We start from the raw sequence: 15,561 nt of genomic DNA on the forward strand, positions 1-15,561 counted from the left end.
AGTCACTCAGGGGGGAAGCACGAGGAGTCCACAAGGAAATGTCCACACAAGGAACAAGAAGCTGCATGATGTGGCAACAGAGTCCACTGGCGTGGTGACGGCACAAACCTACGCTGAAGAATGGTCTGCGGGTCAATTTGTACCAGTCCAAATGAGCAGATAGGCAACAGGTGAGTGATAAGCTGACGAGTCTCAGGTGTGAGGTGCAGAGTACCCTGTCTGAGGAGGCTGCCTGGCCCCCTCCCTAACACATAAAGCATACATCTTATTTGTATGAAGGTCCTGCTCATACATAATCAGTCATATTGCCATTTTCGAATTTGATTTCAAAGTGTAAACTGTCATGTAAACGCGACGTGACTTTTGTGGCCACTGGCCACGATTAAAATCAACAACCTATTAAAAAAAAAAAAAACAAGTCACATGGAAAAAAAAATAGATATCTTCTCAACAATCCATATCAACTCATAGCTCGTATTAACGGTCATGATCAGGACTATCCAAATTTGTTATTATTTGTCAGAATGCCCTCAAATGATGATATAATGAGCAGAAAACCAGTTTGGGGGGCTTGAAAATGTTAAAGAGCAGCAGCAATGTTGAAAAACATTTGCAAAAAAAAATATATCGATAAATCATCATCGCGACAATGGTCAGGAGCTTCCGGATATGTAATTATTTTGTTATAACTACCTTTGTAATGTCCCAAAGAAAAAAAACATTTTATTTTAATTTGAGTATGTTTGTAACTAGTGAAAACCAAACCATAAGGAATTGTTGATAGGTAAAATTTCTCAAGAAGACATGCTGAGGCTTTATGGCTGAGAGGTGATGTAGTACAACCTGGATCCAGCAGATTTGGACATGAGAAGAAAGAGGAAAGGGTCCAAACAGGCATGAACGCAGCACAAACAAACGGCCACGTTGAAGACCGCATAGGAACCCTCGGCACCGTCCACAAAAAGCTGCACGTGATGGAGGAAGTGCACCGCACCCGCAGGTGTGAAGCACACAAGGAAGATGACAAACACCAGAGAACTGGCTTTCATGTAGGCGGCCCAGTCCAGATGCGACCGCTGCAGCTCGCACATGATCCGAGCGTGGCACAGGACCGTCACCACCAGCGGGCCCACGAGTCCCACCAGTGTCAGGAAGAGGTTGTAGTGTAGCAGGAAGATGTGCGAGCCCAGGTCCAGCGGCAGCACGTCGTGGCAGGTGGTGCGGCCCAGCTCGTGGATACGAAAGCTCTGCCGCACCAGCAGCTGGGGTGTGACGGCGGCGGCGAACACCCCCCAGACGGCCACGGCAGTCCAGGCGCTGTAGCAGCGCTTAGGGAGACGCTTGTACGTAAAGGGATGGACCACGGCCAGGTAGCGCTGGATGCTGATGCAGGCCAGCGTGTGCGCCGAGCAGTAGAGGTTGCCATAGAAACAAGCCGTGACCACCCGGCAGGCGGCCTCTCCCAGCACCCAGTGGTTGCCATGGAGATGGTAGTGGGCCTTGAAGAACAGCGAGACCAGCAGGAGGAGGTCAGAGACCGCCAGGCTGCTGTAGAGGATGGCCGAGGACACCGCTCGCACCTTGGTGGCCAGCGCGCTCAGGATGGCCACGTTGGCTGGGACCCCCACGGCCACGACCAGCATGTAGGTCAAGGGGAGGACTTTGGTGCTCAGGGGGCCGTTCAGGTACCCGGCGGTGCTGTTGCTTAGCAACCGGAGCCAGGGAGGTGAGGCTGCGGGAAGGCGTGTCCTGTTCGAAGAGAAGAAGCGGGTCCGTGCCAGCGGTTGTCCTTTGAAGGTTCTGGGAAACACAACTTGGGTGGTGTTCTTCTGCACTGGATTGTTTAACTTTTTTTTACCTACACAAAAACATTCCATTAAGGGCACTGGAACACCCTAAAGTCTGTCGCGTCACCAACATATTACATAACAGCTCTCCGTATGATGACACAATGACCAAAAACACATTTTTTTTATGTTTTGAAAATGTCAAATAAATTCATAAATACACCCATTTCTCCGATTACGGGCTTTAGTCACAACTTTCCAGATCTATAAGCATTCATTCATTCATCTTCCGAGCCGCTTGATCCTCACTAGGGTCGCGGGGGGTGCTGGAGCCTATCCCAGCTGTCTTCAGGCAGTAGGCGGGGGACACCCTGAATCGGTTGCCAGCCAATCGCAGGGCACACAGAGACGAACAACCATTCACACTCACACTCACACCTAGGGACAATTTAGAGTGTTCAATCAGCCTGCCACGCATGTTTTTGGAATGTGGGAGGAAACCGGAGCACCCGGAGAAAACCCACGCAGGCCCGGGGAGAACATGCAAACTCCACACAGGGAGGCCGGAGCTGGAATCGAACCCGGTACCTCTGCACTGACTACCGGGCCGCCCGATCTATAAGCAGTTAGTCAAAATATTGTCACGTGATGATGTAATGATCATATAGATCTTAAAATATAGTGGAAATAGACTTTGTAAAAAATGAAAATAATAACATAAAATATCATACTTCATATTAAATGGCTTTCCGGATCCCAAATTATTTGGTGAAAACACCCTCAGATGATGATACAAAAAAAGTTTTGAAATAGCAAACTTTTGATTGCAACACTTCATTATATTCAAGGCCTCTTTTTTCAAATATCCTACTGCGATGATACAGTCATGCCAAAATACATTTTGATACAAGACAAAATCAGTTGATAAGGTAAACCCCCTCAAATAGTGATTCTTGGTCTTTTCTGCTCATTCCACTGTCTGACAAAAATCCAACCAAATTCTCACAAGAATGAAGTTAGCGTGGGAGGCAACGTACAAAATGTCCTAGGAAGCTCAGCTGTGAAAACACAATGAAAAACATTGGGATTGTGTGAGGCACACCCTGGACAAAACATGTTGCCTGAATCAACTCGAAGCGTCAAAAGTGAAACAGAAGCATTTATAAAAAAAAAATCATTTAAAAAAAACGTGCGCTTTCATTTCATGATGTGTTATTTTATCATCTCTTACCTTTCTTCTGAAGCGTTCCGTTGAGACAGAGCACCAGAACCAGCAAAAATAAATATTTCCCCATGTTTTTGTGCCCCTTTGACCCGCATGCAGCTCAACACTCTCTGTTACGCTTTTACTTCACTAAGAGGGGGGGTGGGGGGGGACTTCCTTGTGGGTTGGCCTCTGTGAGATTCTTACCCCGGGGATGTTTCTGATCCTTACTGCATTACGTGCTTTGCAATGTTCAAAGGTTACATCCCAGCGATAACATAACTTTGTTTATTTTTTTTTCCTAATGCGGACTTTATAGGTCATATCTCCAATTTGGCTTCGAAATATGATCCCTTATCGTGCAGTCATAACTAACTACATGCAGAGGAAATATCTGCCGGGAAACGATAAACTTGTCTCAACACGAGCGGCTCCACTTCCGGACCTTGTGTCATTTCTGTTTTGCTTTTCTGAATTGCAGGCCCCATTTGGTCTTCTATGGCTGTTTTCTTCTTAATAACACCATTATCAAGTCACAATTACAGAAACCACATATTTAAAAAAAACTTTTATTGATGAAAAATAATCCCATAATGCAGTGCAACTTTTGCTTTGCATTTATGTGATGGCCATTTTAATTTAACAAGCAAAGATACATGAAGCCAGTGTTGAAGCTAGTGGTAATGTCGGTTTGGGATTACATTTTAAGGTTGTAGCTAGAGTTGGGGTTTGATCCGTAACTTTGTTTTTATCTTCTCTTCTTTGTCAACCAGTCGTATGATCATATTAAACCATTGCCAACAATTTGCTTGTCACAGCCAGAAAAACAAGATGACGCCCACATTAGCTGCGTTCTTCCTAATTTGAAGCGAGAGGAAGAACACTTGTTTACATTTGCTGTCCTGTAAGATCCCAAAAATAACTCAAGACGAGTCAACAACAGGAAACAGTTTTATCGCATGGAAACGCAAGCGAAGAAGCTTGGGCACGTATTGGAAATGAGAGTGAAATCGCTTCAAACAAGGCTCCACGTCACCATGTTTCGGGACTTCCTGTTGCTCCTCTGCAGCAAAAATCTGACTGGACGATGTCGACAGCGAAGGGATAACAGCGGAAAGTAAAAACAATGAATCTTTTTGTGACTGGCACTGTGCCAAGGAACTTCATTTTGGATGTGGACTCCCACAGATTTGACTCACCAACACCTCGCTTAACCTCCTTTGCTGATCTTTGTTGTCTATAAAATGTGTCAAACATTTTGGATGCAAACTATACTTTGTGTTGGTTTTCGGTGTTCGTTTAAAATGCATTCATTTTGGAATTGCGGTACGTCCACACAGAAGTTGGAAGGTCAAACAGTCTTTTGAGAATAGTAGTTTTGACTATAATTGAGGTCTTTAGAAGCATTTTTTTTAAATGATGTTTTCCAAAAATTTACTATTGCACTGAACATTCTTTCAGTATTTTTTTAAGGAAGCTACTTTTAAAATTTTATTTACTTTGCTTTTAAATATCTTTTGGTTCGTTTATGCTTTCAAGTTGTACTTTTACACAGTGTGACGTCATGTATGAATTGTGTCATATAATTAAAGCTGCCTTGCAGAATTATATTAACAATAATGATAATAATATCTGGGGATATAAAACCTATTTTAGTTACAGAAAATGAATACGTTTTGTATGGTGCTGCTTCTGTTGTCTTTTGGGACATTCGGACTGCGTCTAGTCTCCAGTTCGGTCATAGAACTCCGGCTGTTGTCCGGATGCAGGGGTGACTGGAAACGTGACGTCATCTCCCATGGAATGTCGTTCCGCTCGCCGCTGAGTGGTCGCAAATCGGGCCCACTTTTGGGGTGGGCGGAACCATCAGAACATCCTGAGAACGCAGAGCAGCAGCAGCAGCAGCAGCACACTACATCGAGAGACTCTTCGAGATACTTTTTATTCTCTTCTTCGTCCTTGTATTCGATTGCTGGAGCAGCCAAATGTCTCGATCAATGCTACCCGTCCTGCTGCTGCTGCTTGCCGTGAGCGCATGCGCCGGATTGGCAGCCCACGGCAATAGTAAGTTTTATGCGTCTGTGATTTTAATGACAAAGATAATAAAGTTACCGTTACTAAGCGATAAAAAAAAACAATAATTTTTGTTCGTTATCTCGTATGTGTAAGTATCTGGGAATTATGTTGTACCGTGGTGTGACGTCATCACTCCACTTTACAGCCGGTTGAGTGACATCTTTTTTGACGTTCAATAGAGTTCAAAGACTTCATTGATGATTTGGAACCAGCAGATGCTCGGGGATGTTCGTAACAATTCTTTAAAATCTGAATTGTAATTATTTTTTTCAATTGAAGATAACTTTCTTTATCCCTAATTAGCATAGTGAATTTTTTTTTTTAATCAGAAACTTATGAGAGCTATTTCACGCTTATGTAATTCAGTGGAACATGGATTACAATAAAAGAAAAAATATAAATAGGCAACACGGTGGGCGACTGGTATGTCTGTTTTACAGTGCAGAGGTCTCGGGTTCGATTCCGGCATCCTACCTTCCTGTTTGGGGGTTTACATGTTCTCCCCGTGCTTTCGTGGATTTGATCCCGGGCCTCCGTTTTCCTCCCACACGCAGCACCCTCACGACCCTCGTGAGAATAGGCGGTTTGGATGGATGGATCAAAGAATAGATTTTTTTAATGATACTGTACTATTACAATTGTTTTATTAGAAGAGTAGCAGCTCTTAGTATTTGTTAGCATGTACTAACATGCTAATCAACTAAAGGCTATATTGACAAAATACTTGTGCCCAGAAACCGCCAAAGGACGAATGTTCTCCTACTTTGACGCCTCCTTCACCGATGAACCGTTCGCCTTGGAGGATGTATATGGCCTCGAAGTGGACCGGAGGGTGAACAGAACCCCGAGGGTCAGAGGCGGCTTGCGAGTCAGCAACGTGACTGCCATCTCAGAGGAGGTACGCAGCTTCCTGACGGGCCACCTTTCCACATTGATCATCCCATCATTCTACGCCATGGTGTGCCTACTCGCCGTGCCCATCAACGCCTGCGCCGCTCTGGCCTTCTCGCGTCGGATCCGACCCAAGAAACCTGCGGCCATCTACATGCTCAACCTGGCGTGTGCCGACCTGCTCTTCGCCGTCCTCCTGCCCTTCAAGGCGGCATACCACTTCTCCAGGAACAACTGGGTATTCGGCGAGTCCCTGTGCCGTGCGGTCACTGCCGCTTTCTATTGGAACATGTACTGCTCGGTCCTCCTGGTGGCCTGCATCAGTGTGGACCGTCTCCTGGCCGTCGTGTACCCAATTGACTCGCTGACGTGGAGGAGCCCCCGTAACGCCGTCCTAGCCTGCATTGCCATGTGGGTCATGTCACTAGCTAGCACTGTACCCTTGGTCGTCTCTGAGCAGACGTTCTACTTGAAAGAGTTGGACATCACCACCTGCCATGATGTCCGGCCAGTGGGTGAGGTGGTTGGGCTCTACGGGAAGTACTTCATTGCCCTGTGCGTCGCCCTCTTCGTCGTCCCACTGCTGGTCACTACCATCTCTTACACCCGTGTGATCTGGTCCTTGAGCCGGTCCCCTCACGGTGTTTCCGGAGGCTCCCGTCGGAGAACCAGGGCCCTGGTGATGGCGCTGACAGTGCTGGTGATCTTCTTGTTGTGCTTCGCACCCACAAACTGCCTGCTCTTGGTCCACTACACACAGCTCCACGATGGGGTGTACCAGGCCGGGGATGCCCCCGAGGGCACGTACGTTGCCTATCTGGTGTTTTTGTGTTTGGGGAGCCTCAACTGTCTGCTGGACCCGGTGCTCTACTGCTTCGGTTCATCCCAGTGCCAGCGAGAGCTCGTCGGGGTGCTGAGGTGTCAGAAGGTAGCCACGAGCTTCAGCACCAGCTCATCGGACTCTTACAGGTCCAGCAGCAGGACTATCTTGAAGTCTAGCCGCATGGAAAGCTCAGAGCGAAACGTCGTGTTTGCCAAAAAGGAGTCCTTGCAAGGGAGCCATGGTGGACTGTACAAGAAACTTCCGGTTTGATGACTGATCCAAGACCACTGACTACATTTTTACCACAGCATCATCTGAATGAATCATTTAACAAAAAGATTCAGGAACCTTTGTGGTGGGGTCTGATGTACATAACGTATTTCATTAGATAACTACTACTCCTAGAATTTTTTATGTCTCCTTCAGAAGTGTGTTTCAATTTCAGGAACTACAACTTTTTGGGGTGGTCTATATACTGTGGCTCACCCTCGACTGGGTGGCTGCTTGCCGATAAAACAAAAAGAAATCAAACAACAGGAGGGTTTCCGACAATTAATTCATGTCCCGGTTGCATTCATGGCTGTTATTTTTGCTAAATGCATTGGTCTTGTTTTTACTGCCGCCTGTGATGGTCCACAGGAACCTTCTTTGATTTCTTTGGTGGGAATGTAGCTTGTCCCAATTATTTCTATTTTTACCACATAAATGTGAAATAATATTAAGCATTTAAGCACAATGGGCTTTTCATTTTGCACACTACAACTATTTAAGCTGTTACATTGTAATGTTTAGTGAAATCCATATTTGTACGTGTTACGTGTATATTTGCTCACTTTGTTAACTGATATCTTCCATTACACTATCTTTGTTAAATAAACTTGTTTCAAACCACTTTTGAACCTATTTGGCAATGATACCACACTCTTATCCTGCAAAGATAAACCAGCAGGCTTTTCATGCTGCTAACAAGTGCTTTTGCTTCCCCCTGTTGACCATCATGAGAATTCCACCTCCATCAAGTCACAGACTCTTCTTATTTTATCCACTAGATGGCGCCAGAGGAAAGGGTTTGACCACATTCAAACATTTTGTTTTGTCATTTATATCACGGGTTAATTGTTTACTTGACTTGATAATGTTATAATTGAGAGTATTAGACAGATTAAGTATAGATATATGGATAGATTTGTGTGTGTTTGGTTAAAAAAAAAGTTGACGGAATAACGTGTTTGTCGTTGTCTGAATGATTAGTAGTGGCAGTATGACCACAAATGGCAACACGCGGTCATGTTTCACCGTGACGTCACCAAGGTGTGAAGCCCAGCTCTTCGCCGGGCGGAGACTTAAGACACGGCAAACGCAAATTGCCACGCCCGCCGACATCACTTCCACCACCACCCACGGCGACGTCATTGTTTTCTTGTATTATTTGTTTTATTTAACAAATAAACTTAAATACGACGCCACTATGACTGCGCGGGATGGACGACTTGTGCTCGTTGTCGTTCTCCTTCGTTTTCTACATCTCGGCTCGTGTGACACGGGTGAGTTCGTTTTGCTTACCTTTGGCGAGCGGAACACCGTTGAAGTGTCCAGAAGGCACACATAAGAAGAGAACACATGTCGTATTTATGTCTTTAATCATGGGGTGGAATATATAGGTTTTGTAGAAGTACTGTATGGAGTTTTTATTGCTGGGTAAGTGATGAATGCAGGTCGAACGTGGAGATGAGGGTGAGTGTTGTGTGTGCTGTCATGTGACATGAAGTGGCGCTTCACTCTGACGTTCGTGTAACTTCCGGAAAATGTCCTTTTGGGGAAGTGCCTGACAGACGATAGCGCAATTTTGTCCTGTCGACCCACACAGTTGTCAACAATAAAACAACAAATGTAAAACAAATCAGTTTCTCTGACAACCACGATTGTAAAAATAAAATCAGGAACTCCATGCAACACAGAAGCAATGTTTTATTTATGATCTATTAGTGGTTCAATGGTTCACCAAACTATTACTGTACATGTTTTATGTTCAATAAACAAAAAAACAAAAACAAAAACAAAAAAAAAACAGAATTGGCCGAATTGTCCTGGGTTAGAAACTGGATAGAACTAGTATTTGAGAAATACTAGTATTTGAGAAATACTAGTTCAGGTCTTATACGACTAAATATTCGTTTGGTGATTCTGCTTAAAATCTAAGCCCCGTCATTCGACTTTCTTATTAAATCCCAGCTACTTTCTCTGCACAGAGGACTTGCGAGGTTTCACGGGCACTGAGACAACCGGCGGGATTTTGTTGGGCCTGCATGCCGAATCGGTCCTGAGCAGCGGCCTCACCACCATCTTCCTGCCAATCGTTTACATTGTGGTGTTTGTTGTGGGCCTGCCTGCCAACGCCATGGCTGTCTGGGTGTTCCTTTTCCGCACAAAGACGAAGCACCCGTCGTCCATCTACATGGCCAACCTGGCTGTAGCCGACCTGCTCTTTGTCATCTGGGTGCCGCTCAAGATCGCCTATCACTTCAACCTCAACAACTGGACATACGGTGAAGGGCTGTGCAAAGTCCTGGTGGGCTTCTTCTACGGGAACATGTACTGCTCCATGGCTTTTATCGCCTGCATCAGCGTGCAGCGCTACTGGGCCGTGGTTCACCCGCTGGCGCAGCGCCAGCGTGAAAACACAGTAGCCTACGTGTCTTCAGCGGCCATCTGGGCGACGGTATGGCTGCTCACCGTGCCGCTCTACCTGTATGACCAGGAAGTGCGCGTGGTCAACCTGAACATACTCACCTGCCATGACGTCACCCGACCCAGCCAGAAGAAGATTGCTGCGGGCTACTTCCTCACCATGGGCACAGTGGGCTTTGTGGGGCCAGCCACCGTGTGCGCCATCTCCAATGTGCTGATGCTGCGAGCACTGCGCAGCAGCATGACGGTGGACACCACCGTGTCCAAGAAAAGGCGCAAGGCGGTGGTGCTGATCATCACGGTGCTGCTGATGTTCATGCTGTGCTTTGCGCCCAGTAACATCATGCTCCTGGTGCACTATGTGTTGCTCCTAAATGAGATACCCAACAACCTCTATGGCTTCTACATCTCCACGCTGTGCCTGGCCAGCCTCAACAGCTGCATCGACCCCTTCGTCTACTACTACATATCGGACGACTTCCGCCAGCACGTCAAGAACACGTTCCTGTGCCGGAGCCAACGCACGGTGGAGAGGATGCGCGTGTCCTTCAGCGCTCTCAAGTTCTCGAAGAAGAACAACACCTACATGTCCGACTCGGGTGGAAACACAGGCAGCTCGCAGTGCTAGCCGGCGCTCCAATCCTCTCTGGATAACAGACTGAGTTGTTACTTTTCTAAATAGGGCAGCACAAAAGTACCACTAGTTGGCACCTTTTGACACATTTGACTCATCGCTCTTAGGTTTGAAACTTCCTCTCACATTCCCAAAATATTCAATGTAGACTCTAAATTGGCCATAGATTTGAATGTGATGACCAGTCCAGAATATAATTCGCTGTCTCCTCTCGTAGGTACAGAGAATACATGTTTAAGGTTTTGTCAGGTTACTCAGGTTTCCTTTTGCATCCCTAAAACATGCATGTTGGGGTTATTATTGTCTGTGCATCAGTCTAAGAACCGCCATAAGTAGACCGGGACCCCAAAACGGGTGGGGAGGGACAAACACTATGCGCATCTGAACATTGAAATGTTTTTTTTTTGTTTGTTTAGTATTTTTTTTTTTAGTGGCGACTACGTGTACTACTGCTATTGTCAATCATTTTTGTTTTTGTTTGAAATTGTACACTGTGAAATTAAATAAATTGTGGATTTTAAATATACTTCAAATCAGACTGTCACTCTTCAGGTGATGGTTGGTGTTTTTATTCCCGAGCATTGTTTTTAACCTGTCACAATGCATGCCCATGCCCTGTTGAATTATTCAGTAATGTTTTCAAAACGGTATCATCTGGAGATTTGATTCAAAATTGATTATTTGAGGATGAATGGCAATCATCTGCATGTATGGTGCAGACTGGATCTCAACTCACACAGCTCCAATTCGTGGACACATTTGGTTGAATAATTTTGAGGCTAATCCCTCCACGTAGACAATGGCAGCAGAGTAGGATTTACACTATCCTCCAAAACAAGGACGCAACAACGCAAACACAATTTACAGAAACAAATTAATATAAGATAAGATAATTCATTCATTCATCTTCCGAACCGCTTGATCCTCACTAGGGTCGCGGGGGGTGCTGGAGCCGATCCCAGCTGTCTCCGGGCAGTAGGCGGGGGACACCCTGAATCGGTTGCCAGCCAATCGCAGGGCACACAGAGACGAACAACCGTCCACGCTCACACTCACACCCAGGGACAATTTAGAGTGTTCAATCAGCCTGCCATGCATATTTTTGGAATGTGGGAGGAAACCGGAGTACCCGGAGAAAACCCACGCAGACCCGGGGAGAACATGCAAACTCCACACAGGGAGGCCGGAGCTGGAATCGAACCCGGTACCTCTACACTGTGAAGCCAACGTGCTAACCACTGGACTACCGGGCCGCCAAGATAAGATAAGATATCCTTTATTCGTCCCACACTGGGGAAATTTACAGCCTTCAGCAGCAAGAATGTATGTAGAAAGAAGGAGAAAGAGAAAAAAAACCAAACATCTTTCAATTAAATACAATATGAACACAAATGAAAAGAAAGACATAAGTGACGTTTTTGGAGTGAATTACGAGAAATGTTAGTCGATTTGTTCTGTTTTTTTTTCAGACACAAAACAGTCGTGGTGTAATCTGACACGATTTATTATAGATAGCATTCATCCCTACATCTCCTTACTCCTGAAACACGTTTTATTTGGTATTCTTGTTTAGAATATACTACCCTTTCACAATTCTACTTAATAACCTGTATTATTTAAGCAAGATATTTTAGCATAGATCAAAACTTATGCATAACAAAGCAACTTCTTTAGATTTTTTTTGTGTCCATACAGGTATAAATAAATGCTTTTCTACATTGTTTGTACCAAACGAAAACCTATGAAATCATGATTGCAAACTTTATCATTGGTCTGCACAATATCTTCTTTGTATGATTTTTATCCATGTTATAAACTCCCTTTCGTGTTTTAAGAAGTTTGTGAAGTTAGATATATTTTATATTAATATTTTTTACATACCTTTTTAGTTGAAGTGGAAAAAAAACCCGACTCTCTGACGTCACAAAGACGTGCTGGCCATTCCAGGCAGGTAGTCTCGGGGCGTGGTCGCTGAGCTTCGATGGTACCGGGTTGGACGAGTGGGCGGCTGTTTATGTTAAAATACATACTTTCTGGGCGCGGACAACAGCAAGGAGCCGAAAGTCGAACGTTAAGAGAACCGAGCGAGTGGACGCAACTGAATTGAATAGAAAGAGGAAAAAAAATGGATCCAGCTCACTTTTTGGCACTCTCTTTGATCGTCTTGTGTCAGTTTTGGTTCGCGGATGGCGAAGGTAATTTTTCCCGAATTTACTCGGTTAGTCTTGATTCACCCAGGTATGCAATTTTGTGATTAAAAATGACTGTGTTGACAAAAAAAAATCCAACTAACTGATCATCGATACGTCAACTTTTGACCGAGTTCAGTGCTCCAACCTCGGTTTCTGTCACCTCCGAGTTGGGACTTGTCGTGTGAGAAAACATTGTGGTTTCGACGAGGCTCGTCTAACTTGTCCACAATTTGAATACAACCAAATATTAACCCCCGGGAGTTTAAACGATCGGATGAGCCAATGCGAATTTAATTTAACCGACTTTGGGCTTTATAATGCAAAGTTTTAAAATTGTTCGATTAAAACAAATAATTGGGTGCTACATACACTTGTAAAAAACTCAAATTTATGAAAGCAGAATTAAATACAAATATGAGAACCTGAGTCACCTCGTGATCATACCAATACAGGCAAAGTTGGACTTGTTTTACTCCACAGTCTCAACATGGCTACCTGGGAAAAAAAATATAAAATTCTATTAAAAATGTATGTATTTATTTAGCAGATTTATAAAATTTGAGTACAGTATGCCCTTAGTCCTTAGCCCTTTTTGTATTGGAAATGTTGGGCTACAAAATAGTGTTTCATGTTTATTGCTTGAGCAGATTTGGAACATTTGAAGATTTGTGGGTAAAAATTATTTTTTTTTGTTACCATGTTACTACTGTATACACTTCATGTTGCACTACTTTACAATGAGCAGTTTTTTAAACCATCCTCTGTTATTAGCAAAGCTGAAAGTGTGTTTCAGCGTCTCTTTTGCTGTTAACATCTTTCTGTTTATACCGTAAATACCAAAAGAACTTAACGACTTCGCGTTTGTATAAAGCTCTCATGCCCATATTTGGTTTGCGCACATGTGATGTCGCATCAGTTTGTGCCTGCGTGCCATTTAGAGTAATTACAATTGCAACAATGTCATGTAGTTAAAGAAACAAAAAAAAGACCGGGTTCTTAAAAAATGGTTTACAACACTCCAATTTTCAAACATGGGCCTTTAGTTATAAATGGCCAAATTAAACGCATACCTGCTCATTTTAGCTTAGCGTGTTACTGTGCCAGATGTTGCTGTCACAGTGCAGCGGTACCTTTGCATCGGCCTCGCTTAATGCTAACATGTTAAGGAGAACCCTATTGACATGCTGATGAATCGATTATAAACGGCAGTTGTAGTTTTGTTGTGTTTGAATTATTTATTTATTATTATTATTTTTTTTTAATTTTCCCAGTGGGTGGCCGCGGCTTCTTTGGCAGAAGAGACCCCGAGTCCTCGGAGCTGGTGGTGGTGGACCGTGCCACCATGGAGACCCTACAGAGCGGCCTGACCACCATCTTCCTGCCAATCGTTTACATTGTGGTGTTTGTTGTGGGCTTGCCTGCCAACGCCATGGCTGTCTGGGTGTTCCTTTTCCGCACGAAGAAGAAGCACCCGTCGTCCATCTACATGGCCAACCTGGCTCTGGCCGACCTGCTCTTTGTCATCTGGGTGCCGCTCAAGATCGCCTACCACCTGGCCGGCAACGACTGGACGTACGGCGAGGGGCTGTGCAAGGTCCTGGTGGGCTTCTTCTATGGGAACATGTACTGTTCTATTTTATTCATCGCTTGCCTCAGCGTGCAGCGCTACTGGGTGGTGGCGCACCCGCTTTCAAAACAACGCAAGAACAACAAGGTGGCGGTGGGCGTGTGCGTGGCCATCTGGATTTTTATCTGGCTCACCACCACGCCACTCTACATGTACCAGCACACGGCTAAGCTGCGCGAGCCCGCCATCACCACCTGCCATGACGTCAGCGTCATCCTGGACATTGAGAAGCCCTTTGAGTCCGTCCGCTTGCCTTACTTCTACTTCATCCTGATGGGCACTGTGGTGTTCCTGGTGCCCTGCGTCGTCATCACGGTGGCCTACATTCTGCTTCTGCGGACACTAGGCCGCGGAATGGATAACAGCGCGGCGGCTAAGAACCGGCGGAGGGCGGTGCTGCTGATCATGCTCGTGCTGCTCACCTTCCTCGTGTGCTTCATCCCCAGTAATATCATGCTTGTGTTGCATTACTCGCTGCTCAAGAAAGGGGTGGTGGACAATGGCTACGCTTTCTATATCACCACGCTGTGCCTGGCCAGCCTCAACAGCGTACTGGACCCCTTTATCTACTACTTCGTATCCGACGATTTCCGCCAGCACGTCAAGAACACGCTGCTGTGCCGCAGCAGCCGGGCGGTGGAACGCATGCGAGTGTCCTTCAGCTCCATGAAGTACTCCAGGAAGAGCAAGTCGTACGTGTCGGACACGGGGACCACCCAGAGCAGCTCGTGCTAGCAGGCAAGTGGACGGACGGTCGGACAGACAAACGGGTACCTCTGCCAAGGATGGACTTTTTAATGAAATGCAAGCTGCTTTTGGTACTGCTCCGTCCGGCCAGACTGGCAATTTCCACGAAAGACTTTCAAAGTATTTTTAACGTCATTTAGTGTTACATCATTTTGTAAATAAATACAGAAAAACAAAAAGCTGACCGTTCTTTTCAATGACTGCATGGTGACACTGCCAGAACGGTATTCCTGAAATGCAGCTTTCCCCATGGCCGGCCCAGTCTTGTCCTTCCCAGATAAGAAACTCTTCAATCGAGAAAAGTGTTCTTTACTGACCTAAAGCTTCAAAAGCAACAGACTTGCTTTGCTGCACGAGTGGTAAGCTACAGTATTATGTCAACCCTGGATGATCAGTTTCAATCCCCTCATTTTTGTTACATCCAATTTTACCAACAGGTTTCCTTTAGGACCGTGACGATTTATCAAAGTAGTCGATAATTTAATGATAAAAATCAGTGAAGCAAAATTTCTGCCTCAAAGCTTTGCAGGCATCATTTTTCCACACAGACTCACGTTACTGCAGTCGAACGTGCATCTGTTGACATCAGACAATGGCGACGAGCCAGAAGGAAAGAGTCCATTAAAGACACGCAAAGTCACAGATACTACAGTCAATCGCAAAGACGTCAACCCCAAGTGGACAAAAATAATGCCTGCATCTCACATGTGTTGAAGACTACAAAATATTTTTTTAATCTGATTTATTGGCGGGTTCACCACCCACACCATCCCAGTTTTGCGAACTGTTATGGAATAATGTCAAAAAGCCCCCCCCCCCCCCCACCCACACAGAAACACCCTGCCCCCAGCTCCAGGGTCCGTGATGAACCCTACCCCGGGTCAAGCCAACT

General features: G+C 45.2%; 3 protein-coding genes across 5 annotated transcripts; 2 read left to right on the forward strand and 1 right to left on the reverse strand.

Moving 5' to 3' along the window:
* Positions 1–708: 708 nt before the first annotated feature.
* LOC127591458 (proteinase-activated receptor 3) lies at positions 709–3,787 on the reverse strand. The gene is made up of 2 exons (XM_052051666.1): positions 3,019–3,787; positions 709–1,858 (listed from the first exon to the last, which is right to left on the reverse strand). The coding sequence occupies exons 1-2, from the start codon at positions 3,080–3,082 to the stop codon at positions 816–818; spliced, it is 1,107 nt and encodes a 368-aa protein (XP_051907626.1). The 5' UTR covers positions 3,083–3,787; the 3' UTR covers positions 709–815.
* Positions 3,788–4,787: 1,000 nt separating this feature from the next.
* Positions 4,788–7,672, forward strand: LOC127591436 (proteinase-activated receptor 1-like). Its single transcript, XM_052051615.1, has 2 exons — positions 4,788–5,055; positions 5,802–7,672. Exons 1-2 carry the CDS (start codon positions 4,977–4,979, stop codon positions 7,049–7,051), a joined length of 1,329 nt encoding a protein of 442 aa, XP_051907575.1. The 5' UTR covers positions 4,788–4,976; the 3' UTR covers positions 7,052–7,672.
* Positions 7,673–8,115: 443 nt separating this feature from the next.
* On the forward strand, positions 8,116–14,848 carry LOC127591432 (proteinase-activated receptor 2-like). 3 transcript variants are annotated; one of them, XM_052051608.1, is made up of 2 exons: positions 8,116–8,325; positions 9,031–10,629. In XM_052051608.1, the coding sequence occupies exons 1-2, from the start codon at positions 8,250–8,252 to the stop codon at positions 10,095–10,097; spliced, it is 1,143 nt and encodes a 380-aa protein (XP_051907568.1). In that variant the 5' UTR covers positions 8,116–8,249; the 3' UTR covers positions 10,098–10,629. The 3 variants fall into 3 exon arrangements, with proteins under 3 accessions (XP_051907568.1, XP_051907567.1, XP_051907569.1); XM_052051607.1 differs by lacking the exon at positions 9,031–10,629 and adding an exon at positions 13,567–14,848 and having other exon boundaries at positions 8,117–8,325; XM_052051609.1 differs by lacking the exons at positions 8,116–8,325; positions 9,031–10,629 and adding exons at positions 12,058–12,298; positions 13,567–14,848.
* Positions 14,849–15,561: the final 713 nt, after the last annotated feature.

Source organism: Hippocampus zosterae, chromosome 18 (genome assembly GCF_025434085.1).
Source record: "Hippocampus zosterae strain Florida chromosome 18, ASM2543408v3, whole genome shotgun sequence".
Taxonomy (NCBI): Eukaryota; Metazoa; Chordata; class Actinopteri; order Syngnathiformes; family Syngnathidae; genus Hippocampus; species Hippocampus zosterae.

Excerpts from the sequence above, each read along its gene's own strand:
- LOC127591458 (XM_052051666.1), bottom strand. The coding sequence starts at position 3,082 with ATGGGGAAATATTTATTTTTGCTGGTTCTGGTGCTCTGTCTCAACGGA. Across the intron at positions 1,859-3,018 it reads CGGAACGCTTCAGAAGAAAG|GTAAAAAAAAGTTAAACAAT; the intron begins GTAAGAGATGAT and ends GTTTTTGTGTAG.
- LOC127591436 (XM_052051615.1), top strand. The coding sequence starts at position 4,977 with ATGTCTCGATCAATGCTACCCGTCCTGCTGCTGCTGCTTGCCGTGAGC. Across the intron at positions 5,056-5,801 it reads ATTGGCAGCCCACGGCAATA|AAACCGCCAAAGGACGAATG; the intron begins GTAAGTTTTATG and ends ACTTGTGCCCAG.
- LOC127591432 (XM_052051607.1), top strand. The coding sequence starts at position 8,250 with ATGACTGCGCGGGATGGACGACTTGTGCTCGTTGTCGTTCTCCTTCGT. Across the intron at positions 8,326-13,566 it reads TCTCGGCTCGTGTGACACGG|TGGGTGGCCGCGGCTTCTTT; the intron begins GTGAGTTCGTTT and ends TAATTTTCCCAG.